Source organism: Tachyglossus aculeatus, chromosome 2, assembly GCF_015852505.1.
Source record: "Tachyglossus aculeatus isolate mTacAcu1 chromosome 2, mTacAcu1.pri, whole genome shotgun sequence".
Taxonomy (NCBI): domain Eukaryota; kingdom Metazoa; phylum Chordata; class Mammalia; order Monotremata; family Tachyglossidae; genus Tachyglossus; species Tachyglossus aculeatus.
In genome coordinates, this window is record NC_052067.1 from 139,096,765 (window position 1) to 139,124,436 (window position 27,672).

A 27,672-nucleotide genomic window follows, 5' to 3' on the forward strand; every position below is an offset into this window, starting at 1 on the left:
TTAGAGAAGCAGCATGGCTAAGTGGAAAGAGCATGGACTTGGGAGTCAGAGGATGTGAGTTCTAATCCCACCTCCGCCACTTGTCTGCTGTGTGACCTTGGGCATGTCACTTCACTTCTCTGTGCCTCAGTTACCTCATCTGTAAAATGGGAATTAGGACTGTGAGCTCCACATGGGACAACCTTGTATCTACACCAGGGCTTAGAACAGTTTTGGCACATGGCAAGTGCTTAACAAATGTTATTATTATTATCATTATTATTATTATTATTATTTTATTATTATCTACAACCCAATACATCCATGGAACAACAAGCTCACAATCATACAGCCCCTAGAGCCAGGGTCAGTCGGGTAGCTTGGGATCCAACAGATCATTTTTGTAGGCACAGGGAACTGCAGGGCAAACCCAGGCTGTTTCAGTAGGGGATGAGGGGGCCCAGTATTAGGGGAGCAGGAGTTGGGGGGAGTGAAGGTTGGGGGCAAGTCCCACCCAGACAGGGGCTCTTCATTCATTCATTCATTCATTCAATCAATCGTATTTATTGAGCGCTTACTGTGTGCAGAGCACTGTACTAAGCGCTTGGGAAGTACAAGTTGCCAACATATAGAGACGGTCCCTACCCAACAGCGGGCTCACAGTCTAGAAGGGGGATACAGACAACAAAACAAAACATATTAACAAAATAAAATAAATAGAATAAATATGTACAAGTAAAATAGCGTAATAAATAAGTACAAACATATATACATATATACAGGTGCTGTGAGGAGGAGAAGGAGGTAAGGCGGGGGGGATGGGGAGAGGGAGGAGGGGGAGAGGAAGGAGGGGGCTCAGTCTGGGAAGGCCTCCTAGAGGAGGTGAGCTCTCAGTAGGGCTTTGAAGGGAGCTCTTCCTGATAGCACCCTGATAAATTCCTCCCAGAATCTTCAACAGTGACAGGGGTGTGTGGGTGTGTGTGTGTTTTGTGGGGGTGAGGGAGGGGTTCCCTCCATCCACCCCTCCCCGTTCCCAGCATCCCCGAACCCCAACACCCCTTGCCCAGCCCCCCCTCGCACTCCGGAAGGAAGGAATTTCGTTCTGTTCCATATGGAAAGCGGCGATTTGCATTCACGTGGCGCGGGCCGTGCCGCCCAGGACAATGGGCCCTAATGAAGCTGCGAGGGCGGATGGCGCCTGGCTCCCTTCTCCTACTCGTTCTCCCGCCCCTCCACCTCCCCTTCCTCTCTCCTCCGCATCCTTGCCCCCCACCCGACTCCTCCCTGCCGCCACTGCTGCTGTAGTGGATAGAGCAGGGGCCTGGGATTCAGAAGGTCATGGGTTCTAATCCTGACTCCACCACTCATCTGCTATGTGCCCTTTGGTAAGCCACTTCACTTCTCTGTGCCGAAGTGACCTCATCTGTAAAATAGGGATTAAGAATGTGAGTCCCACGTAGGACAACCTGATCACCTTGTATCTACCCCAGCACTTAGAACAGTGCTTGGCACATAGTAAGTGCTTAACAAATACCATCATTATTATTATTATTGTTTATTACTATCTTTCCTACCCGCAGCTCACCACACCCCACTCCCTCCTCTAGACCAACTTCTGGGTCCCTAGCTTCTGCAGCCTGATGAATTTGAGGAGTGGGGATGGAGAGGGCTGGGGAAGAGTCCCGTTTCCCAGATTGACCTTCAGAGAACAGGTGGGGTGTGCCCTCTTTCCTCGCCAACTCTCTTGGTCCCCACCTTCACCCCCGGTGCCCCAGAATGTTCAGGAAGTGACCCCTAGGACCTGCCTCAACTCAGCTGCAGTTTAACCCCAATAGTCCATGGGAGGGGCCCATCTGGATGGACCCCCAACCACTCTCCACTCTGGAAGAGCTCAGCCCCACTCCCATAGTTCCTCGGGGTGGGACTACAGATGGGATGAAGTTGGCAGGGGGGTAGGGTCCTGCTCCCACCCTCTCAGACCCAAGCAGGTCAGGACTGACTTTAGACTACATTCCCATTTGTCCCACTCCTGTCTTCCAGCCAGCCATGGCCTACACCCTCCCTACCTGGAATGCCCTACCCTCCTCCTTACCAAACCACCTCCCTTCCCTTCTTTGGGGTTGGATGGATGGAAAACCTGCCTCCTCCTGGGAGGCTTCCCAGATTGACTTTGCTTGACTCCCAGCCTCTCTGACCCGGGAACATATTTTTGTTTCTGCTGGAACTTCCAGGCTCCGTCTCTGAGCCCCTGGTCCTTGGATTTCTTCTTCTTCATTGGCCGGAGTCTGAGTCTGAGCCACTTCCCCTCTGCCCTGAGACCAGTCGACGTCACTGTCCAGGGTCAGCGGGGGGAAGGGAGGACACTGGACCTAGGGCCTGTGTCCTCCTGGTGTCTCAGAAATAGGGTACAGAGAAAGGTCTCACTTCCTCCCACCTGAACCCCACTCTGTCAGAATCTGTCAGAATCCCTCCAGCAGACAGCCCCAGATCAGGTGTGATACAGTTGCCAGCACCACTAATAATAATAATCAATAATACTAATGATGGCATTTGTTAATTGCTTACTATATTTCAAGCACTGTTCTAAGCTCTGGGGTAGATACAGGGTAATCAGGTTGTACCACGAGGGGTTCAGTCTTAATCCCCATTTTGCAGGTGAGGTAACTGAGGCACAGAGCAGTTAAGGAGCTTGCCCAAAGTCATACAGCAGACAAGTGGCAGAGGTGGGATTAGAACCCTTGTCCTCTGACTGCTAAATCCGTGCTCTTTCCTCTCTGTGCCATGCTGCTTTCCTGAAACACTTGCACTGAAGCTCTTTCTGGGGGCAATGCTGCCCCAGCAGGGGGTGAGGAAGGGCAGGGTGGAGGGGAGTAGTAGGGGTTGGACCCCATATAAATCTTCGCAGGATGGCTCAACTGAGGCCCCTCCTGGTATCTGGGGGAAAGGGCAGGACTCCTGGGTCCTTATCCCAGCTCCACCCTGACTCACTGCATGACCTTGAGGGAGCCGCTTCCCTCTCCGGGCCTCAGGATCTCTATCCATCACACCCACAGACAACGAGCCCTGACCTCTGGGGAAGGGGGAGGGGAGTCACACTTGGTGTTTACAGTATCGTTTCGCTAAGGGTCTGTCTTCAAGAAATCCAGATCCAGGCTCCTTGCAGGCTGTTCAACCCTTAACGAGCCTTTTGGGGTATGGCAGGGCAGAGCTGGGTCTCATTCTCTTCTCCTTTGTTATTCCACACAGGGTCTGGCCCAGTATCCTGCACTTGGTGGGCCCTCCCTCATTCCTCAGACTTGGTCTGCCATGGATCAAGAGTGTTTTGGGGCTGGGGGTCTGAGGGTGGAGGCCAGCATGGGAGCTTTCTGGAGGGGAGGAGGGGAGGGCTTACAGAATGGAAACATGGTGGTTTCTGACTCCACAAGGGCGCTTCCCTCCCTTTGAAGCTGCTAGATGTCTGGGCCATTTCAGACTTCTTCCCACCCCTGGGGCAGGCCTCTGGGCAGGGAAGCAGGTAGGGGGAGCAGCACTAGAGACCCCTGATGATGAGACGAAGACCGGCAGCTGCTACTTACCACTTTGGGGAGCACAGCTGACACAGCATCCTTGATGACATCCCTCAGACCAGCGACATCAATGACAGAGCCAAGGGTCAGGAGCGCATCCTGTGAGGGACAGACAGCAAAGTGTCTTTAGGGATGGTTATCCAGAGGGTCCCAACCACTGGAGGGGAACCTGTCTGCACCTCCTAGTCCCCTGCCAACAGGCACTCACCAACCCGGGACCCCAACATGACACCCTAGTTAAGTATAGGGACCCCCCAAAAAATGTTCTGGGAAACAGCTGTTGACATCCCATGGAGGCAGCAGGTCCCTGAACAGGGGCTTCCTGTGGGTCTGAGAAAGGAGCTGTGACCCGGGTCAGACTGTCCTCCTGTCCCGTGACTGCCTGAGGGGTCCAGCTGGGCAAGGTCAGAGACCCAGAGAACACATGGGGAGAGAACATGTGCCAGCCATGGTCAGAAATCCAGGGCCAGAGTGACCACATGGGGAGAGAGCATGTGCTGGGCATGGTCAGAAACCCAGGACCTAAGGGAGCACACGGGGAGAGAGTGTCTACCCTGAAGGAAGATGAAAATCTGGGAAAAAATTTAAATTCAGAGTGGAAGGCTTCTCCTGTCTCCCCAGCTGGTAGGACAGAAGGGAAACAAGGAACCTCTGCCCAACCATCCAAAGTAGGCTTGGCTCAGGATCAAGGAGGCTGTAGGAGGGTCCTTAGGGATGGAAATAATAATAATAATAGTTGTGGTATTTAGTAAGCACATGCTATGGGCCAACCACTGTACTAAGTGAGCATTGGAATAGATAGGAGATTATCAGGTCAAACACATTCCCTGTCTCACACGGAGCTCACAGTCCAAGTAGGAAGAACAGGCATTGAAACCCCAGTTGGCAGATGAGGAAACTGAGGTACAGAGAAGTGAAGGGGCTTCCCAATCAGGCAAGTGGAGAAGCCTGTACTAGAACTGGGCTTTCCTGGCTCCCAGGACTGTGCCCAGCAGACTACAGTTCTGTTGCAGCTGCTGTACCAATCAATCGTATTCATTGAGTACTGTGTGTAGAGCACTGTATTAAGCGCTTGAGAGAGTACACTACAACAGAGTTGGTAGACACATTCCCTGCCCACAAGCTTACAGTCTGAGTCTGAAATGAATCTGAACACCAGGACAGTTTGGGTGCCAGTTCATCAGAAAGCGAGCTGGGGCTTCTAGTGGATCCCATCTGATTATGCTGCAGCAAGGCAAAGTCATAATTAGAATAGTCAGCCTGACGCTGAAGCATGACTGCAAAAGAGGGGGACACACAGAGTGGGCTACTGGGAGCCTGCTGGGTGCAGAGCAACATATTAGCCAGTTGGGAACACACCCTAGAGCACGGACCTGGGAGCCAGGGAACCTGGGTTCTAATTCTAACTCTTCTCACTAACCCTCCCCTTTGGAGGTGAGGCCCCTGTGGGACAGAGACAGTACCTGACCTGATGATCTTGTATCTACCCCACCACTTAGTACAAGGCTCTGCACATTTCTAGACTGTAAGCCCGTTGTTGGGTAGGGACCGTCTCTACATATTGCCAACTTGTACTTCCCAACCGCTTAGTACAATGCTCTGCACACAGTAAGCGCTCAATAAATATGATTGAATGAATAGTAAGCACTTAACAAATATAATAATGATGATAATAACAAGGTGCTTAACAAATACCACAATTGTTCTTTGTAGTAGAAGTAAATGTTCAACGTTTCCTGCCCTTGAGGAGGTTACAAGCCAATGGGAAAGACACAAATTTGTGTATACACCTCAGTTCAAAGGACATGAGACAGACAAGATAGAATAAACCAGGAACAAATAGGCAAGTGCCCAAAGAAACTGGCCCAAGGTATCTTTGGCCAGGATCCCAAGGACTTTGCAGGGACGGAGCCCAGGGGCGCATCAAGTTGACTGGCCACTGTCAGTGGCAACTGCTGTGGCTACTGGACCAAACCCACCTTATTGCTGCTTTGCCTAAGGACGGGCAACTTGTCCACACCTCCATCCATCCTGCAAGGACTAGCCCTCAGAGTTCCCTGGCCCCTTTCCCTCCCTCCACCCCCGCCCCTCCAAGCTGCTCTGAATGCCCCCAGATAACAGCAAATCCAGCTGCCCCCAACCTGGACCTGAACCCAGCTCTAATGTCCGGGCTAGAGGGGTGGAGAAAGGGGACTGAGCAGAGTTGGGTAGGAACCATCTCTATATGTTGCCAGTTTGAACTTCCCAAGTGCTTAGTACAATGCTCTGCACACAGTAAGCTCTCAATAAATACGATTGAATGAATGAATGAATCAATCAATAAGAAGCTAGATGCAGGGTGGGGTGGGGGGATGCAGCGGCGTGGAAGGACCTAGAGAGGACTTCTAAACCTAGCTGAAATTTTATTTATTTATTTATTCATGTTAGTGTCTGTCTCCCTCTTTAGCTGTAAACTCATTGTGGGCAGGGAATGTGTCCTGTTAATTGTTCTATTGTACTCTCCCAAGCGCTTAGTGCAGTGCTTTACGCATAGTAAGCACTCACGGAATACGACTGAATGAATGAAAGAACACGAAGATGCAACAGGGCCAGCTCCAGGCTAATAGGGGCCTAAGCTTTGTCTTCCAACTCGGCTGAGGTAGAGACGGGTCGTTCAAAGCCACGGGGCTGGGGGGAAGGCTCAGGTCTAGTGGCTCGGACTCCCGTGACCCCCTCCCACCCCCCAGATGTATTAGCCTGCAATCGATCCATGCTCTGGTTTAGCCACAGGACTCCACCTTCTCTCTCCAGTGGGCTGGCCAATTCTCAAATGGATTATCCACTCTGTGAATAGTCTGTAGGAGCTTCCTAAAATCCATGCAGTGACAGACAAGTCTTCCCGTTGACTTGCTCCCCTGCAGTGGCAACCTCAGCCCACATCTCTGGCTAGGCCTAGACCCCCGCACCCACTGACACCTGTCCATCTGACGTCCAACTAATCAACTGATGGTATTTATTGAGCATTTAACGTATGCAGAGCAGTGTGCTAAGCGCTTGGGGGAGTACGATGCAATCCCTGCCCTCTAGGATCCCAGATAGGGTGCAACCGGCCCTCCCCCTCTGATCACCTGCCTCCCTTTTCCCCTCCATCGATTCAGATAATCGTGAATGAACAGCCCTTGGGTGGGCAGGGGGTATAGATTGGATCCCTGGCCCTGGTGTAGGGGGCGAGGGTTGGCCTCAGCTAACAGGCCATTTCCTCCTTGCAACCCCTCAGGAAACTCCAGTACAACACCATCACTTCAGCAGAAGGTTGTGGGGAGGGGGGAAAATAACTCCAGGGTGGTTTTGGATTATCTGTGGATTTTCATTTTCCAGCACCCTCTCCCCCAACCACCAACCATGCCCGGAAAACCGTGAATCAGCTGGGCACATCCAAACTCAATTCCTCCTGGAGTGGCGCCCTGACCCAAGGCCGAGACCGGCCGGGCTGAGCCTAGGGCCCAGGAGATCCCAATGGTGACTCCCTTTGCCCGGTGGCAGGAGAAGGATGGCAGCAGTGGGCCCCGAGGGAGCGAGGAAAGAGACAGATGGAATAAGGTCTCTGTGGAAGGCGACTGTGAGGAATGGGCAAAGCTTCGGGGAAGACTTCGCTACCAAGAGATTGAAGCCAAAACAGAAGAGGGAGCTGCATCCGGCGAATTTAACGGCCCGACAGCGGGAGATCGGCACGTGGAGAAAGGATGTCGGTAATCAACGTCATTGTCTCCGGCTCAAAGGACAGCACGTCCTCTCTCTACCCCTCGCCGTCCTGGCTGCCTTCTACCTCCCACTCAGTCTCTCAGTCTCTCACTCTGCATCTCTGTCTCTCTCTCTCTCTCTCTCTCTGCTACTCTACCTCCGACTTTCTCTTCTAATCTCTTCATCTGTTTTTGAATGCCTCCTGGCTGCTTCTGCCTCCCACTCGTTCTCTCTCCCTGCATCTCTCTCTCTCTCCCTGCATTTATAATGATAATAATGATGGCATTTGTTAAGCACTTACTATGTGCAAAGCACTGTTCTAAACGCTGGGGAGGATACAAGGTGATCAGGTTGTCCCACGGGGGGATCGCAGTCTTAATCCCCATTTTACAGGTGAGGTAACAGAGGCACAGAGAAATTAAGTGACTTGCCCAAGGTCACACAGCTGACAAGCGGCAGAGCCGAGATTAGGACCCATGACCTCTGACTCCCAAGCCCATTCTCCTTCCACTGAGCCACGCTGCTTCTCATCTCTGTCTCTCTCTGCCTCTCTACCTCTGACTTTCTTCAGACTTTCTCTTCTCATCTCTTCATCTGTTATTGAATGCCTCTATCTCTTGAATCTGTCTCTAGCTTGTTCTCTGTCTGTGTCTGTGTATCTGTCTCTCTCTGTGCATCCACGTGGACATAATGAGAGGTGACACAGCCTTCCCCATCAGAAGCAGCGTGGCCTAGTGGAAAGAGAACAGGCCTGGAGTCAGAGGACCTGGATTCTAATCCCAGCTTCTCCACTTGTCTGCTGCGTGTCCTTGAGCAAGTCACTTCACTTCTCTGTGCCTCAGTTATCTCATCTGCTAAATGGGGATTGAGACTGTGAGCCCCATGTGGGACAGTATCCAACCCGATTTGCTTCTATCAACCCCAGTGCTTAGTACAGTGACTGGCACCTAGTAAGCACTTAACAAATACCATAATTATTATTATTTATTGTTATATTACACTTTCCCAAGCGCCTAGTACAGTGCTCTGCACACAGTAAGCGCTCAATATATCCGACTGAATGAATGATTGAATGAATACAGTGTCTGGCACATGGTAAGTGCTTAACAGATAACATTTAAGAAGGCAGGGGCGTTAGGGGCCCTGATTCTGACAGCTCCCATGTGGGACTACCCACCTGCTAAGATTACTTCAAAACTGTAGAGGGATTCAGGCCCCAGGCTCCTCCCAGCCTTCTCTACGCTTCCAGGAATTTCTGCTCGAGCCCACAGCACCATCTTTCCTCCTTCTTCCCATCTGGAGTCTGTGCTCCTGCATCACTCTCACTGCCGTTCGTGCTGTGTGGGGAGGAGGCCAACTCTCTGGGGAGGCGGGGGGGAAGGATAGGGTATGGCCAAACTCTGGGAGTCAGAAGACCCGGGCTGTAATCCTAACTCCACCACATACCTGCTGTGGGATTTAGGCAAGTCTACTAACTTCTTAACTCCGTTCCCTTATCTGCAAAAGGGGGGTTCAATACCCATCACCCTCCTACTTAAACTGTGAGCCCCATATGGGATTTGATTATCTTGTATCTACCCTAGAGCTTAGAACAGTGCTTGGCACACAGTCAGAGCTTAACAAATATCACAGATTCATTCATTCATTTATTCAATCGTATTTATTGAGCCATTACTGTGTGCAGAGCACAGTACTAAGAGCTTGGGAAGTACAAGATGGCAACATATAGAGACGGTCCCTACCCAACAGCGGGCTCACAGTCTAGAAGGAGGAGACAGACAACAAAACAAAACACACATGTGGACAGGTGTCACAAATACCTCAGCGCCAGGCTGGGACCAGATTAATGACCTGGGACCTCTGGAGCCTTAATAGGAGGATGAGGGGACCCAAGACTCTGGCGAAGTTGGAGGCTGAGCAGAGTACTGACGGCTGGATGACACCTCAATGTTTCACACTCCCAGTGGGTAGGGAGGGAGAGAGGAGACAGCAGAAAGCAGGACCTCACCCACCCCACCCCACCCCACCCCTTTTCCTTTTCCCTCCAAAAACCCATATTCCCTTCTCTTCTCAATTTACACTCACTCCCTTGGAGACCTCATCTACTCCCACAGTTTCAGATACACAGATAAATACTAAATCTATGTTGTTGCTAGAGCTGACCTCTCTCCCTCTAGACTATAAGCTTGTTGTGGGCAGGAAACCTGTCTACCAGCTCTGTTATATTGTACTCTCCCGAGAGCTTAGTACAGTGCTCAGCACTCATAATAATAATAAATTGTGCTATTTGTTATAACCACTGGGGTAGATAAAAATACATTGGATTGGATCCAGTCGCCGTAATAATTATGGTACTTGTTAAGTGCTCACTATAAGCCAAGCACTGTTCTAAGCACTAGGGTAGATACAAGTTAATCAGATTGGACGCAGTCCCCATCCCACATGGGGCTCACACTCTTATCCCCATTTTACGGATGAGGCAACTGAGGCACAAATAAGTTATAAGTGCCTTGCCCACGATCACACAGCAGGTAAGTGGAAGACCCGGGATTAGAACCGTCCTTCTGACTTCCAGGCCCGTGCTCTATTCACTAGGCAACACTGTTTCTCTAAGTGCTTAATAAATGCCACTGATTAATTGATTGATTCTCTGCCATCTTGCATTTCCTCCAATCACCAGTACATCTCTATACGGATGTCCTGCTGGCATCTCAGGTTCAACATGTCTAAAACTAAACTCCTCTCTTTCAACCACTATACTTCAGTCTGTCCCCTAATCCTGTCTATTCTCCTCCACAACATTTCCAGAACCCATCCCTTCCTCTCCATCCAGTCACCACATTAGTCCAGACATTTCATCATAACCAGACAACTACTGCATCAGCCTCCCCGCTGACCTCCCTGACTCCAGCCTCTCCCTTCTCCAGTCTATATTTCACTCTGCTGCCCAGATCATTTTTCAAACTCTTAATACACTGCTCACCTCAGCACGAAGTAAGTGTTCAATAAATACTACTGATTGACTGAGCATACTGCCCATGTCTCCCCACTCCTCACAAGCCTCCAAGGGTTACCCATTCCTCCTCGCTTTAAGTAGAAACTCCTGACAGTCGACTTTAAGGCACTCAATCAGCTCTCTCTCCGCCACTTACCCTTTCTTTTCTCCCACTCCATCCCAGCTCACAATTTTCGTCCCTCTCAAGCCAGACTTCTCACTGTGCTCGCTGTCGTCTTTCTCACCATCAACCTCTTGTTCACGCCCTCCCTTCTCCTGAAGTTCTCTCCTCCTTCACATCAGACCACAGCTCTCCCCACTTTCAAAGCTCTTCTGGAATTGTATTTCCTCCAACAGGCTTTCCCCAGCTAATCTCTAATCTCTCCACCTTTTATGCCCGCAGCAGCCACTTCAGTCCCTCTTCATCGCCTGTGCTTCGAAATGACCACAATCCTGGTAGCTTTTACATACATATCATAAACAGTCTATTACTTAATCATAATAATAACAGTAATGGTATTTGTTATGCACTTACTATGTGCCAAGCACTGTTGCTAAGCTTTCAGATAGATAAAATATAGGTGAATCAAACACAGTCCCTGTCCCACATAGGGCTCACACTTACTATTGTGCCAAGCACTGTTCCTAAGCTTTCGGATAGATACAATATAAGTGAATCAGACAGGGTCCCTGTCGCGAATGGGGCTCACGATCTAAGGATGAGAGAGCTTCATACCCGTTGGTACAGATGAGGAAACTGAGGCATAGAACGTGTGTGACAGATCGAGGATTAGAATCTACATCTCCTAACTCCAGGGCCCAGACTCTTTCCATTAAGCCATGCTGCTTCTCTATTTCCTCCTCTACTCTCCCCTTTCATTCATTCATTCAATCGTATTTATTGAGCGCTTACTGTGTGCAGAGCACTGTACTAAGCGTTTGGGAAGTACAAGTTGGCAACATATAGAGACAGTCCCTACCCAACAGTGGGCTCATAGTCTAGAAGAGTGGGCTCACAGTCTAGAAGAATAATAATGATGGCATTTATTAAGTGCTTACTATGTGCAAAGCACTGTTCTAAACGCTGGGGAGGTTACAAGGTGATCAGGTTGTCCCACGGGGGGGGGGGGGGGGTGGCTTACAGTCTTAATCCCCATTTTACAGACGAGGTAACTGAAGCACAGAGAAGTGAAGTGACTTGCCCAAAGTCACCCAGCTGACAGTTGGCGGATGCGGGATTTGAACCCATGACCTCCGACTCCGAAGCCCGGGCTCTTTCCACTGAGCCACGCTCCCCTTCTACATTTACTTCCTCCTTTATGCAATTTATTTGTGTCTCCTGAAGCCACTTCTCTACCCTAAGTTGTAAGCTTCTTGAGGACAGGGATCATGCCTTCTAACTCTTTTGTAGTCTCCCAAACAATTAGTACCGTGCTCTGCAGGTAGAAGGGTCTTCATAAATGCTATTGATTGATTGATTGGGCTTGACGGATCAGGACCAAGGACAGATCTCAGCTCTGGGCAACACTGTGTGGGTGTTGATCACACCCAGGCCACCAACTCTATTGTAGACTCCCCAGTGCTTAGCACAGAGTTCTACATACGGTAAGTGCTCAGTGAAGGTGATTGATTGATTGACTGACTCTCTTCCAATGGAAGAGTCCACTCCTTTGGGGCGGGGGGGAACGACATCAGTTATAATAATAATGGCATTTATTAAGCGTTTACTATGTGCAAAGCACTGTTCTAACACTGGGGAGGTTACAAGGTGATCAGGTTGTCCCACGGGGAGCTCACAGTCTTAATCCCCATTTTACAGATGAGGTAACTGAGGCCCAGAGGAGTTAAGTGACTTGCCCAAAGTCACACAGCTGACAATTGGCAGAGTCAGGATTTGAACCCATGACCTCTGACTCCAAAGCCCGTGTTCTTTCCACTGAACCACGCTGCTTCTCTAACCACGCTGCTTCTCTCAGTTGACATCTCACACCCTCCATCTCTCCGGTCTCATCTTCCTTTCTGGAACAGTCCCCCTCTATCCCACCCCCCACCCCACATCCACTTAGATAACTCCACCAACTGACCGTCTCCCACAGGCCTCCCCTACCGACAGGTGAATTCAGGTCTCAGCATGGTGGGCGAGGCAGCTGTTGTTCCTAACCGGATTAGACTGGAATTCTGCCTGGTAACCAACAGAAATCATGCCTTCACCACAGCCACCGGAGACAGAGAGCCCGAGTCCCAGAGATACACACAGGCTCACACAAAGGCCCAGACCCTCACTTGGATATGGACAGACCCACGGAATTTTAGGCTCCATTCCTGTTCCTTAACCCTAACCCTCTAGCTCCTTTTGGGCAGGGGATGTATCTATCAACTCTGTTATATTGTACTCTCCCAAGTGCTTAGTACAGTGCTCTGCACATAGTAAGCATTCAGTAAATGTGTGCTCTGCACATAGTAGGCATTCAGTAAATGTGATCTAATCCCGGCTCAGCCAGTCTGCTGTGTGACCTTGGGCAAGTCACTTCACTTCTCTGGGCTTCAGTTACTTCACTTCTCTGGGCTTCAGTTACCTCAACTGTAAAATGGAGATTGATACTGTGAGCCCCATGTGGGACAGGGACTGTGTCCAACCCAATTTGCTTAGTACAGTGCCTGGCACATAGTAAGCACTTAACAAATACCACAATTATTATTATTGTTATTATTATTATTTGATTGATTGATTGCAGGGAACGAGGCTAGGACAGAACCCTAGTGACCACATTACTAAGGCTTTGAGCAAAAGCCTCAGAAGGAAAAGGAATGGAAAGATGTGAAGTCAGCTTTAATCACGGGAAACACAGCTGGTAGAGAAATCAACAAAAATGTGAAAAGGTCAGAATTTTTTTATTTTTATGGTATTTGTTAAGGGCTTACTCTGAAGGGCTTGCCAAGTCAGTGCTCTATCCACTAGGCCACGTTGCTTCTAATGTAAATTCTAAGAATGGGACCACCCCTGTGAGCTCAGCACCTCACTCTGTCTCAGTCCCAGGACCCCCACCCTGCCTGCTGACTCTCATCAGTCCTTGGGGCGCATCTGGAGGTGCTTGGCAGTCCCAGGTGGGGCCTTAATTGCCTTCAAATTGGGGCAAGAGCAGAGATTTTAGGGGAGATGAAGCCTGAGAGGGGACAGCCTCCCAAGAGTCAACAGATCATAAACCTGCCATTTTCTCACCTTGTTCAGCCCTGACTGGAAACTCTCAGGTTGCATCCCAGAGAGCTGTGGTGGTTTGTTGACCTCACTGTTCTCACAAACTTTGCCCCCCTGCCCGGAGAGGTGAGAAAGTTGTCTCAGAAACCAGTGGAGCCCTCTGGCACAGCCAAGGTGGTGGGGGGAGCTAAGCCCCCTAACACACACACACACCACCTAACCCTGGCAGCCCACTGCCAAATGCCCTCTCAGAAAAGGGGTCCAGAAGATGTTTACATATCTAGATTGTAAATGCACTGTGAAAAGGGAATGTGTCTTTCTTATTGTCATAGTGTATTCTACCAAACTTTTGGTACAGCGTTCTGCACACAGTAAGTGGTCAATAAATACGATTGACTGACTGACTGATATCATCAGTAGGGCCCAGACCCCTGTAGACTGTCAGCTCCATGTAGGCAGGAATTGTTTCTACCAAATCTATTGCATTGTACTTTCCCAACCCTTAGTACAGTGCTCTGCACAAAGTAAGCACTCAATAAATCCATTGATTGATTGTTTATTGATATACCCCTAGCCCTGACCCTGAAACACAAAACAGACCTAAGAGGGAAGAGTTGGCAACCCTTTTACATCAAGGCCTGTATGGCCTCCCCCTCCCACCCCACCCCTGCCACACACAAACACACACACACAAACATATCAGCTGCTTGCTGTCCTCTGTACCCCATCCCACTCTGCCCCCGTTTCCTTCTCCCGTTCCTCATGACACAAGACCACCACCAAAAGGAAATGTTCTTTCATAATTAGCTCTCTTCCCCCTGCAATGACCACCTGTAACCATCTCCCTTCCCTGCACATCACTCCTGCTTGGTTGTCCTGTCTGTCTGTCAGTCCCTGTGACTCTAGCTGACCTCTGTGTCTCTCCTGTCTTCCCCTCCCAATCAATTCACAGAGATCAGAAGACACATGCTGAACCGGGCTGCGGGGGAGAGAGAAAAAGGGAGGAGGTGTCTTGGTCTCTGTGCCCAAGGAGCTGAAAATCTGATGGAGAGACAGGGAACACACACACACACTCCCCCACACATGCACACACACGCACATCCACGCACTCCTAAAACAGCACCAGCAAGAAGCAGCAGTCACGTCGGATCCCATGAGCACAGGCCATAGAGACACAGATACGTGACTTCCTCGTGCTGGAAGACTGGAGGGTAGTTGAGGTAACCCAAGTCATGCCCTGCTGCCCCACTCCACCCCTCTCCTGAAGCCAGTGGCTTCGGTTGTATCCAACAGAGCTGTGTCTCCAGCTGTCTAGTGTCCCTGGAGACACATGCACTGTAGACTACACCCGGGCCCCCCGACAGCCTGGTCCGGTTCCTGCCCCTACTCCCCTTCCCCACATGCCCCAACCGTTCCATACACGCATGCACACACACCCATGTACATATACCCTGCCTCACTGCCCACCCCAACACACCCACATATACATCCAGCTCCTCATGCCCCACGCCTTGTTCCCCAGCTTTCTGCTCATCCCGAATCACTCGGCCTGGCTCACCCATCCCACCCTCTTCACCTCTTCCCAGCCCACAGCAAGTCCCACATGTTCCCCTACCCCCCAATCCAGGCAGCAGTGGGGCCAGAGAAGTAAACTGGCGAGACAGTGAAGGGGTAGAAACCGAGAAGGGGGTGGACAGAGACAGGAGGAGGAGAGGATGAGGGGAGATGGAGGAAGAAATCTCTGATCCACAGGTCAGGGTTGGTGAGGACCCAGGGGGTCTCAATGGCACTAGGTTCTGATGGTGCCCTAGCAGGGCATAACTGTACACAACCTGCCCTCCGTGCCCTGCACTCACATGCTATGGCAATCTGGAGCCACTCTGAGCCACTTGACCATGAAATGTCTGAAGTGGCAGAGATGGGGAAAGCAGGTGGAGCCATGCCTTCTCCCAGCCCTCAGTCACATGCTTCGATCAATCAATCAATCAATCAATCAATCAAATTTAATGAGCATTTACCGTGTGCAGAGCATTGCACTAAGCGCTTGGGAGAGTAATAATAATAATAATAATGGCATTTATTAAGTGCTTACTATGTGCAAAGCACTGTTCTAAGCTCTGGGGAGGTTGCAAGGTGATCAGGTTGTCCCCTGGGGGGCTCACAGTCTTAATCCCCATTTCACAGATGAGGTAACTGAGGCACAGAGAAGTTAAGTGACTTGCCCATGGTCACACAGCTGACAAGTGGTGGAGCCAGGAGCTGTGTGACTTTGGACAAGTCACTTAATTTCTCTGTGCCCATGACCTCTGACTCCAAAGCCCTGGCTCTTTCCACTGAGCCATTCCCTTCCCACAACAAGCTTACAGTCCAATCAATCAATCAATCAATCAATCGTATTTATTGAGCGCTTACTATGTGCAGAGCACTGTACTAAGCGCTTGGGAAGTACAAATTGGCATCACATAGAGACAGTCCCTACCCGACAGTGGGCTCACAGTCTAAAAGGGGGAGACAGAGAACAGAACCAAACATACCAACAAAATAAAATAAGTAGGATAGAAATGTACAAGTAAAATAAATAAATAAATAAATAAACAGAGTAATAAATATGTACAACCATATATACATATATACAGGTGCTGTGGGGAGGGGAAGGCGGTAAGGCGGGGGGATGGAGAGGGGGACGAGGGGGAGAGGAAAGAAGGGGCTCAATCTGGGAAGGCCTCCTGGAGGAGGTGAGCTCTCAGCAGGGCCTTGAAGGGAGGAAGAGAGCTAGATTGGCGGATGGGCAGAGGGAGGGCATTCCAGGCCCGGGGGATGACGTGGGCCGGGGGTCGATGGCGGGACAGGCGAGAGCGAGGTACAGTGAGGAGATTAGTGGTGGAGGAGCGGAGGGTGCGGGCTGGGCAGTAGAAGGAGAGAAGGGAGGTGAGGTAGGAGGGGGCGAGGTGATGGAGAGCCTTGAAGCCCAGGGTGAGGAGTTTCTGCCTGATGCGCAGATTGATCGGTAGCCATTGGAGGTTTTTGAGGAGGGGAGTGATATGTCCAGAGCGTTTCTGGACAAAGATAATCCGGGCAGCAGCATGAAGTATGGATTGAAGTGGAGAGAGACACGAGGATGGGAGATCAGAGAGAAGGCTAGTGCAGTAGTCCAGACGGGATAGGATGAGAGCTTGAATTAGCAGGGTAGCGGTTTGGATGGAGAGGAAAGGGCGGATCTTGGCAATGTTGCGGAGCTGAGACCGGCAGGTTTTGGTGACGGCTTGGATGTGAGGGGTGAATGAGAGAGCGGAGTCGAGGATGACACCAAGGTTGCGGGCTTGTGAGACGGGAAGGATGGTAGTGCCGTCAACAGAGATGGGAAAGTCAGGGAGAGGACAAGGTTTGGGAGGGAAGACAAGGAGCTCAGTCTTCGACATGTTGAGCTTTAGGTGGCGGGCGGACATCCAGATGGAGATGTCCTGAAGGCAGGAGGAGATGCGAGCCTGGAGGGAGGGGGAGAGAGCAGGGGCAGAGATGTAGATCTGGGTGTCATCAGCGTAGAGGTGATAGTTGAAGCCGTGGGAGCGAATGAGGTCACCAAGGGAGTGAGTGTAGATTGAGAACAGAAGGGGACCAAGCACTGAACCTTGGGGAACTCCCACAGTAAGAGGATGGGAGGGGGAGGAGGAGCCTGCAAAAGAGACTGAGAAAGAACGACCGGAGAGATAAGAGGAGAACCAGGAGAGGACGGAGTCTGTGAAGCCAAGGTCAGATAACGTGTTGAGGAGAAGGGGGTGGTCCACAGTGTCAAAGGCAGCTGAGAGGTCGAGGAGGATTAGGACAGAGTATGAGCCGTTGGATTTGGCAAGCAGGAGGTCATTGGTGACCTTTGAGAGCGCAGTTTCCGTGGAATGAAGGGGACGGAAGCCAGACTGGAGGGGGTCGAGGAGAGAGTTGTTGTTGAGGAATTCTAGGCAGCGCGTGTAGACAACTCGTTCAAGGAGTTTGGAAAGGAATGGTAGGAGGGATATGGGACGATAACTAGAAGGTGAGGTGGGGTCAAGAGAGGGTTTTTTTAGGATGGGAGAGACATGGGCATGTTTGAAGGCAGAGGGGAAGGAACCAGTGGAGAGTGAGCGGTTGAAGATGGAAGTTAAGGAGGGGAGAAGGGATGGAGCGAGAGATTTCATAAGATGAGAGGGAATGGGGTCAGAAGCACAGGTGGCCGGAGTAGCACTTGAGAGGAGGGAGGAGAGTTCCTCTGAGGATACCACTGGGAAGGATGGGAGAGTAGCAGAGAATGTTGAGAGCCGGGGGGTTGGAGAAAGGGGGGAAGAGACTTTGGGGAGGTCGGACCTGATGGATTTAATTTTGTTAATGAAGTAGGAGGCCAGATCGTTGGGGGTGAGGGAAGGAGGAGGGGGAGGAACCGGGGGCCTGAGAAGGGAGTTGAATGTACGGAAGAGCTGGCGGGGGTGATGGGCATGGGTGTCAATAAGGGAGGAGAAATAGTTTTGTCTGGCAGAAGAGAGGGCTGAGTTAAGGCAGGAAAGGATAAACTTGAAGTGAACGAGGTTGGCATGGTGTTTAGACTTTCGCCAGCAGCGTTCGGCAGCTCGAGCATAAGAGCGAAGGAGGCGGACAGTGGCAGTGATCCAGGGCTGTGGGTTAGTGGTGCGAGAGCGGCGAAGGGAAAGGGGAGCGAGCGAGTCTAGCTGAGTAGAAAGGGTAGAGTTGAGAGCAGTAATCTGATCATCAAGACTGGGTAGAGAGGAGAGGGCGGCGAGGTGGGGTGTGAGGCGTTCCGAAAGATGGGTGGGGTCCAGAGAGCGGAGATCTCTGTGAGGGAGTAATACGGAGTTACAGGGGAAAGGAGTGTGAGTGAGGAGGCAGGTGAGAAGATTATGATCAGAGAGAGGGATCACAGAGTTGGTGAGGGTGGACACAGTGCAGCGGTAGGAGATGATGAGGTCGAGGGTATGACCAAGTTGGTGAGTGGGTGAGGTGGGGTGGAGGAAGAGGTTGGCAGCGTCAAGGAGAGATAGAAGGCGGGCGGCAGAGGAGTCGTTAGGGATATCCATGTGGATATTGAAGTCTCCAAGGATCAGAGTGGGCATGGAGAAGGAGAGAAGGAATGTGAGGAAGGGGTCAAAGTCGTTAAAGAAGTTGGAAGTGGGGCCCGGAGGGCGGTAGATGACGGCTACAAGAATCTGGAGGGGGTGGTAGAGGCGAATAATGTGGGCTTCAAAGGAAGGGAAGGAAAGGGAAGGGGGAGGAGGGATAGTGCGAAATTTCGACATTTCGAAATTTGCGACATTGGGGGGCGAGAAGGAAACCGACACCTCCTCCTTTTCCGGTGAGTCTGGGGGAGTGGGAGAAGAAGAGGCCTGCACTGCAGAGAGCAGCAGAAGAGACCGTGTCGTCCGACGACAGCCATGTTTCAGTTAGGGCGAGGAGGAGTAGAGAACTGGAAAGGAAAAGGTCCAGGATGAAAGGAATCTTACTTAAAACGGAGCGGGGGTTCCAGAGGCCACACTTGGCATCAGCTGTCGAGGGTGGGGAGGGAGGGGGAAGGGTGCGAGGGGTGGGGAGGGTTTGGATTGGGATGAGTTGGCGGGGGCCTGGGCGGGGAGAGTGGGAAGGGGGGTGGCGATGGGAAAGGAGAACTGGGATGGGCTGGGGGCGGGGAGAAGGGGAGGAGGGGGGCCGGGAGGGAGAAGCGGAGGACCTGTGCTGGTACAGAGGAATCCTTGGTAGGGGTTGAGGGGGAGCGGTCTTGGTGGGTGAGAGGGAGGGAAACAGCTGGGTGGGAGAGGGGAAGGGGAAGGTGAGGAATGGGAATGGCAGTTGGGAGCAAGGGAACTGAAAGTTCATGGTGAGGTCAGCAGGGCGAGTGACAGTACAGTGGGGGGTTAACAATTGAGATGCAGAAGCAATAAAACAGTAGCAATGATAAAAGTAGGCGATGGCATCACAGGGTGTAGTTGAGCAATCAGTATGCTATGGCAATAATAGAATTGGCAAACAATGATGCCACAGAGAGCAGATACAAACTATTAAGAGCTGGAGTAGGGTGGGCCAGTTAAGGGGGGTCAGGGAGCAGAGATACCTGGGGAGGGGAGCGAACAGTCAACTAGCATGGGAGGGCCGAGGAGGTGTGAATGAGGTTGTCGTTAATGTAACATGTAACATGGTGCTAACATGGTGCTAACAAGGTGCTAACAAGGGCTTTTTACCTGGGGGCGGGCGGGGGTAGAGTCAGTCAGGACCGGACCGGGAAGGGGGGGGGGATGAGGGGCACTTTACGGAAGGCCTCCTAAGTGGGGGGGGTGGAAGCAGGCGGGGCGTCCGTGGGGGCGCTGAGATGGCGGGAGGGTGGGCGGCCAGGCCTCTCGGGAACGGAGTCACGGGCGTCAGTCCAGAGGGGGAGACAAACATTTACGTAAATAAATAAATTGCAGATAATAATAATGGCATTTATGAAGCACTTACTATGTGCAAAGCACTGTTCTAAGCGCTGGGGAGGTTACAAGGTGATCAGGTTGTCCCATGGGGGGCTCACAGTCTTAATCCCCATTTTCCAGATGAGAGAACTGAGGCACAGAGAAGTTAAGTGACTTGCCCAAAGTCACACAGCTGACAATTGGCGGAGCTGGGATTTGAACCCATGACCTCTGACTCCAAAGCCCGTGCTCTTTCCACTGAGCCATGCTCTTTCTCTATGCTTCTCTGTTTCTCTTCAGATATGTACAAAAGTGCTGAGGAGCTGGGGGAGGGGTGAATAAAGGGAGTTAATCAGGGAGATGCAGAAGGGAATGGGAGAAAAAGAAATGAGGGCTTAGTCACGGAAGGCCTCTTGGAGGCCTTCAGTAAGGCTAAGAAGGTGTTGAGAGTAATTGTCTGTTGGCTATGAAGAGGGAGGGCATTCCAGGTCAGAGGCAGGATGTGGGAGAGAGTTTGGCAGTGAGATAGACAAAATCGAGGTACAATGAGTAGGTTGGCATTAGAAGAGTAAAATGTGCAGGCTGGGCAGTAGTAAGAGAATAGAAAGGTGAGTTGGGAGCGGGGAGGAGATTAGGCTTGGGGCTGGTCCACAGGGACCTGGGGCCTTCCTTCACCCAGATATCTGATGTCACCTCCTGAGGATTCTTTGTGGGATGCCTCGTCTCAACAGGGCAAGGAATCAGCCTGGCTGGAGGCAGAGGAATGGATGAGATGATCCCCAAGGATGCACTGAGCTAGAGTAGCTCAGGGGTTTGGGTTTTTTTCATAAACCAAGGCTGGGGGAGGGTAGGACAGTTGGAGAGAATGCTGTTTGGTTTCACAACTTCCCCCATCCACCCCCCTCCCAACTCTTTATCATCAACATCAGGGCAGGGCCTAGTGGGCAGAGGGTCCTGGCTCTGACCCAGACCTGCTGGATGACCTGAGGGAAGTGGCTCACCCTCTCTGGGTCTTGTTTCCCCACCTGAGCCATTGGATGGAAGCTTCCCCCACTTTCCTGGGGGGCAAGGTGGAAGAGAGGGAGGATCGTGAGGAAGGACTCTGGTTGAGGGGTGGACAGAGGGAGACATTTTCACTGAGGCAATGGGGGGGACAGAGCTTCTGGAGGTCCCACACATGCAAAAAGATGGACATATCTACTCTCAGAAAGCCCCAAGGCCCTAGAGGGGAGCAGGATGGACAGAACCAAAGACACTCCACATCCACAGACTACAATGATAATAACAATGATAATAATAAGATTTGTTCAATGCTTACTATATGCTAAGCACTGGGCTAGATTCAAGATAATCAGGTTGGATGCAGTCCCTGTCCCACATGAGACTCATAGTCTAAGTAGGAGGGGAACAGAGATTTTGTCCCTGTTTTCAGATGAAGAAACTGAGGCACCGAGCGGAAAAGTGACTCGCCTAACACCACACAGCAGGTGGGCCTAGGATTAGAACCCAGGTCTTCTGACTCCTAGGCCCCGGCTCTTTCAGCTAGGCCATGCTGCTTCTCTAAACCACCGAATGCTTAGAGACTCCAAATCAGCCCATTCCTCCCTTTCCACCTCTCTGCTAACCCTTCTCCCAAGACACAGTGAACAAGCAGTGTGGCTCAGTGGAAAGAGCACGGGCTTTGGAGTCAGAGGTCATGGGTTCAAATCCCGGCTCCGCCAATTGTCAGCTGTGTGACTTCGGGCAAGTCACTTAACTTCTCTGTGCCTCAGTTATCTCTTCTGTAAAATGGGGATTAAAAAACTGTGAGCCCCCCGTGGTACAACCTGCTCACCTTGTAACCTCCCCAGCGCTTAGAACAGTACTTTGCACATAGTAAGTGCTTAATAAATGTCATCATTATTATTATTATTAAGTGACCCCTGGGTCAGTCCTGCTGCCTGGGCAAGGAGGGAGCAGGACGTTGAAGCAGGGGACCTCCGACCTCTCCTCCTCCCCACCAGAAGTGGCTTCCCTGGATTGGGGAGGGGTCCTGTTCTCTCAGCCTCTGACTCTTCCTTTCCATCTCCTGTCTGTCTGCCTCTGCCTCCACCTCTGCTCGGTCTCCCGGGCTTCTCATCTCTCCGAGCCGCCGCCTCCCCAGCCTCTGACCCATAAACCCGGCCGACTCGCTCCGCAGCCCGTGTTTGCACGAGGGGCCCGGCCCCACGCCTGCCACTCGCCGCTCGCCACTCGCGAGCCGCTGTTTGCCTTTGGCGGAGCCGCCGGCGGCCCAGTGCAAACACCAACATCCTGCGGAGATCCGGCCGGGAGTGTCGGGGTGCAGGGGGAGAGGACGGGGAGGAGGAGGAGGAAGAGGGAAGGAGGAGGAAGGGAAGGAGGAGGAGGGAGAGAAGGGAGGAGGACGAAGAGGAGAAAGGAGGAGGAGGAGAAGGGAGGAGGTTGAGGAGGAAGGCAGAAGAGGAGGAGGAGGAAGAGGGAAGGAGGAGGAAGGGAAGGAGGAAGAGGGAGAGAAGGGAGGAGGACGAGGAGGACGAAGAGGAGAAAGGAGGGGGAGGAGAAGGGAGGAGGTTGAGGAGGAAGGCAGAAGAGGAGGAGGAGGAAGAGGGAAGGAGGAGGAAGGGAAGGAGGAGGAGGAGGAGGAAGAGGAGGAGGAAGAGAAGGAGCAGGAAGAGGAGTAGGAGGAGGAAGAGAAACGAGGGGAAAGAAGGAGGATGAGAAGAAAGGAGGAGGAGGAGAAAGGAGGAGAAGGAGGGGAAAGAAGAGGAGGAGAGGGGAGGGAAGCAAGGAGGGGGAGGGAAGCAAGGAGGGAGAGGGAAAGGGGGAGTGGCGGGGCTGGTTGGAGAGGGGAGGATGAGGGAGGTGAAACAAGGTGGGATGGGGATGGCACAGGTGATGGGGAAGGCCAGGCATAGCGGGGAATCTGACCAGAGAGCCAGGCTTTCCAGTGACAATCCTGACCAGCTCTTTAGAGACTAATCCCATCTATGTCTTATTTCCCAGCCCTTAGTACTGCACACAAATTATAATAATAATAATTGTGGTATTTATAAAGTGTTACTATGTGCCAGCCACTGTACTATGCGCTGGGGTAGATACAAGCAATTCCAATCCATGTTCCAAATGGGACTCATAGTCTTAATCCCCATTTTCCAGATGAGGTAACTGAGGCACAGAGAAGTTAAGTGACTTGCCCAAGGTCACAGAGCAGACAAGTGGCAGAGCTGGGATTAGAATCCAAGTCCTTTTGACTCCCAGGCCCATGTTCTATCTCACACAATAAGTACTTAATACGTACTAATTCCACTAACCTCCTCCAGGAAGCCAGCCCAGATTTATCCTTCCTACCGCCCTCCTTCTCTCCCTCCCTCCCTCTTTTCTTTGATTTATCAGGTTCAGGTTCCTTCCAGCAGCTGGCCTAGATGATCCTGCATTCTTTCCCCCTGGAACCAGGTGTGGAGGGCTGGAGAGACGAATGAATGGAAGAAGGGAGGGATGGACAGACAGATGCATGGATTCTCACCATGGCACGGGGAAGCAAAGCCAGGATCACTAAAGTGCTTAGTGCCTGCTCACAGAAAAGGCCTTGCCCCCTGTCCTTACCTAGACCTGACCTGGGACTTCCAGCTCAGGGAGGGTCTGGGAGAGGTCATCCGGTCCATCCCTCAGCCTTCAGGGTGCTGAATGACTTCTCTCTCCAAGGGCCTTGGGTCTTAGGTCTTGGGTCAGTGGGTCTTCGGTCAGTCTCCGCAACCACGACCGACAGCCCTTACCAAACAGCCTTCTTCCTGACATATCTCCCTTCTCAGCCCCCACTTCACTGCCTGGTCTTGTCCCCCTTCACTGCCTGGTGCTGCCTCCCCTTCTATGCCTGGTTGGTTCAACCCGTGCCAACCCCTCCTCTGGGACAAAGAGGACCCGTCAGGTTCTCCCCCCCGCAACAAATCCTCCCTCCTTTCCAGGTTTCCCTTCTTACCCCTCCCCACCAGACTTCCTCCTTCCTCCAGACCCCATATCCCCACAGACACGGGGACCAGTCCAGTGGGTCCAGCTTTTCTTGGATCAGGGAAGGGGCAGGTGTCATGACAGAGGGACCGTCTGCCCAGTAACCTGCCCCCACCAACCCGTTGACCCCCCCACACACACACGCATACCCACCCCTCAGCCAGATTAGGCCAGAACCCCACAATCGGCCATTAAACAAATGAACTTGTCTCTCCCTGGAAGATTGCGGGCGGGACTAATCTAATCAGGTAGCAGAAGTGGGATGGAGAGGTCCCAGTCTCCAATTACCTGCAGAGAACAGCAGGGAAACTAAGACCCAAAGACACAGATAGAGAGATGACAGACAGAGACTGGGAGACTGAGAGCGGCTGCTGGGAGCCCACTGCGCCCATGACTCTGGCCCTGCCCACCATAGCAATCAGTCCCTGTCTCCCAACCCCAGACAGCCTGAGCCATTAGGCCAGGGCTGCTCAGTGGCAGCGCCATGGCTCTGGGCGACCCCCTGGCCCCTGAGTTTAGCGCTACTCTCCAGGGGGGAAGGGTCCGGGCCGCTCTTCCCAAGGTGAGGGCGTGGGCGTGGATGCAGCGAGGCTCTGGATGGGGACCTTGGCCGGCAGGGTCTCCCCAGACTGGAGAGTGGCCATGGGGCTGGGAGAGCTGGGACAGAGATCAGCTGGACTTGGAGCCAAGGCGCATACACACATACACACACACACACACACAAACACACACGTAGGCACACCTCATATCAACATATGCCCCCTGCACTTGTGTACAGTCACACACCTTGTGGGCACACATATCCCCTGAACACACCTATGTATACACTCTCTCCACCTAGAGAGGCGAGCCCAGAAACATGCACTGTGACACCTTTATTTTTTCTTGCGTTTGTATAAGCTGCCCAACAGATCCCCCAACACTAGAGAAGCAGTGTGGCTCAGTAGGAAAGAGCCGGGTTTTAGAGTCGGAGGTCATGGGTTCAAATCCCGGCTCTGCCAATTGTCAGCTGTGTGACTTTGGGCAAGTCACTTTACTTCTCTGTGCCTCAGTTACCTCATCTGTAAAATGGGGATTAAGACTGTGAGCCCCACGGGGGACAACCTGATCACCTTATAACCTCCCCAGTGCTTAGAACAGTGCTTTGCATGTAGTAAGTGCTTAATAAATGCCATCATTATTATTATTATGATTACCCTAACACCACAATCACACACACACACACACACACACACACACACACAGATATTCAAGGACACATTCTCAATACATGATCACTTATAACTTTGACACACACCAAAAGGAAGGCCTAAAAGCACACACATTCATACACCCTGATTTGCACCTAGAAACCCCGTCACACTCTGAAACTACACACAAACACAAACACACAAGTAGACACACACACACACACAACACAAACTCACACAGGCATTCAATAACCCATTCTCAATACATATTCACTCTAAACTCTGATACATGCCAGAACAGGCCTGAAAGCACTCACATACACCCTATATTGCACCCATTCATTCATTCATTCATTCATTCAGTCGTATTTATTGAGTGCTTATTGTGTGCAGAACACTGTACTAAGTGCTTGGGAAGTACAAATTGGCAACATATAATAATAATAATAATGGCATTTATTAAGTGCTTACTATGTGCAAAGCACCGTTCTAAGCGCTGGGGAAGGTTACAAGGTGATCAGGTTGTCCCTCGTGGGGCTCACAGTCTTCATCCCCATTTCACAGATGAGGCAACTGAGGCTCAGAGAAGTGAAGTAATAATGGCATTTATTAAGCGCTTACTAGGTGCAAAACCCTGTTCTAAGCGCTGGGGAGGTTACAAGGTGATCAGGTTGTCCCTCGTGGGGCTCACAGTCTTCATCCCCATTTCACAGATGAGGCAACTGAGGTTCAGAGAAGTGAAGTAATAATAATAATGGCATTTATTAAGCACTTAAGCATTTATAGAGACGGTCCCTACCCAATAACAGGCTCACAGTCTAGAGGACAGGCTCACACCCAGACCTCCAGTCACACCCTGAAACTCTTCCCAAAACACAAGCAGGCACATAAACACACACACATACACACACAAAGCCACACATGCACTCGATGATCCATTCTCAATATTTAATCACTCATAACTTTGACGAACACCAAAACAAAAGCCAAAAAACACATACACTCATACACCTTAATTTGCACCCAGACCTCCAGCCACACCCTGAAACATGCACACAATCACAAGCAGACACACACACACACACACGCACACACACACACACACACACATAAACACACCGTTAGCATGGCTGCTGGCTCAATCTCTTCTCTTTGTTCCCTCCCCCAGGCTGACCCAGGTGTCAAGGGCTCTTCCTGTTGTTGCTGTGGATTGGCCCAGGACAGACTGTGTCAAGGCGTTGAGCTGTTCCCTCCAAGGATTTCCTGTCACAGCTCGGGACATGTTGGGCCCTCTCCTGTCCCCCCTTCCCCCTCCCCCTCATCCTCCAGTCCCACATCTCTGGCCCTGAAACTCAGAGTCCCCTGCAGTGAGGCTGAAGAGGACAAAGCAAACAGAGGCTGAATTTCCCATTCTGCTCTGAATGTCTCCTGCCCAGAGCCCAGCCAAACTGGTTTGTGCCCACGTGCCAGAGACTGAAAAGAAATCAGGCAGAGAGCCAAAGGGAAAGCAGGCAGCGAGTCAAAGGGAAACCAGGCAGCAGGCCAAAGGGAAACCAGGCAGCTGGCCTAAACAAATCCAAGTTCAGCATCCAAACCAGTCAATCTTACACGTTTCAGCCTGCAAGCTTGAGTGTGCACCAAGGGGGGATGGGCTTGTGTAAGGGTGGGCACGGGCTGGCGTGAGCGTGTCTTGGGGGTGTATGGGTTGGTGTGAGGGTGTGTTGGAGGGATGCGGGCTTGAGGGTCCACTAGGGTGTCCACGCAAGCTTGAATGTGTGTTTGGGTGAATGTTTATTTGCATTATGTGTTTTCCTTGTGTCCATTTGGAAGGGTGTGACTTCCCATCAGGTGTGGAGCCAGGGATGAGGGATTGGGCAGGGCAGGGAAGGGATGGGATAACAATCATACACAAGTAATCAGGGTTCATGAATCTGGCTTTGGACTTGTACAGGGCTCTTAGGGGCCGGGGGAAGGGGAAGGGGGCTTAGGAGCCCCCAGTCTGATATATATACACGTGTGTGTGTGTGTGTGTGCGCGTGTGTGTGTGTGTGTGTGTGTGTGTGTGTGTGTGTGTGTGTGTGTGTGTGTGTGTGTGTGTGTTGGGGCTTGGGAGGGGGGAAATAGGCTCACAGAGTGAGAAATGGGATGGGCCATAGGAATAGTCTCATTTTAAATTAGAAGTGCCTTGTAAATAGAAAGTCCAGTCCTTCCCTCACTAAGCCCTCCTTTCCTCTTCTCCCTCTCCCTTCTGCATCGCCCTGACTTGCTCCCTTTATTCATCATCCATCCCAGTCCCGCAGCACTTGTGTACATATCTGTAATTTATTTATTTATGTTAGTGGCCTTCCTCTCTAGACTGTAAGGCCGCTGTGGTCAGGGAATGTGTCGATTTATTGTTATGTTTTACCCCCACCCCCACCAAGTGTTTAGCTCTGCACACAGTAAGCGCTTAATAAATACAACTGAATGAAGGAAGGAAGGAATGCTGGAGCACACAAATAGCATGCAAATGATATGTAAATAGGACACAAACACACCTGCTGATGATCTTTGCATCTCAACCACCTGGATGGAGTCCTGGGGGAGGTGGAGAAGC

General features: G+C 51.4%; 1 protein-coding gene across 1 annotated transcript in view; it reads right to left on the reverse strand.

Annotated features, from left to right (window-relative positions):
- PDE2A (phosphodiesterase 2A) overlaps nucleotides 1-27,672 on the reverse strand; it is a 156,104-nt gene that overhangs the window by 54,036 nt on the left and 74,396 nt on the right. The window contains exon 3 of the mRNA XM_038766628.1: nucleotides 3,555-3,644. Within this exon, the coding sequence (XP_038622556.1) occupies nucleotides 3,555-3,644 (90 nt within the window). The remainder of the gene's footprint in view (nucleotides 1-3,554; nucleotides 3,645-27,672) is intronic.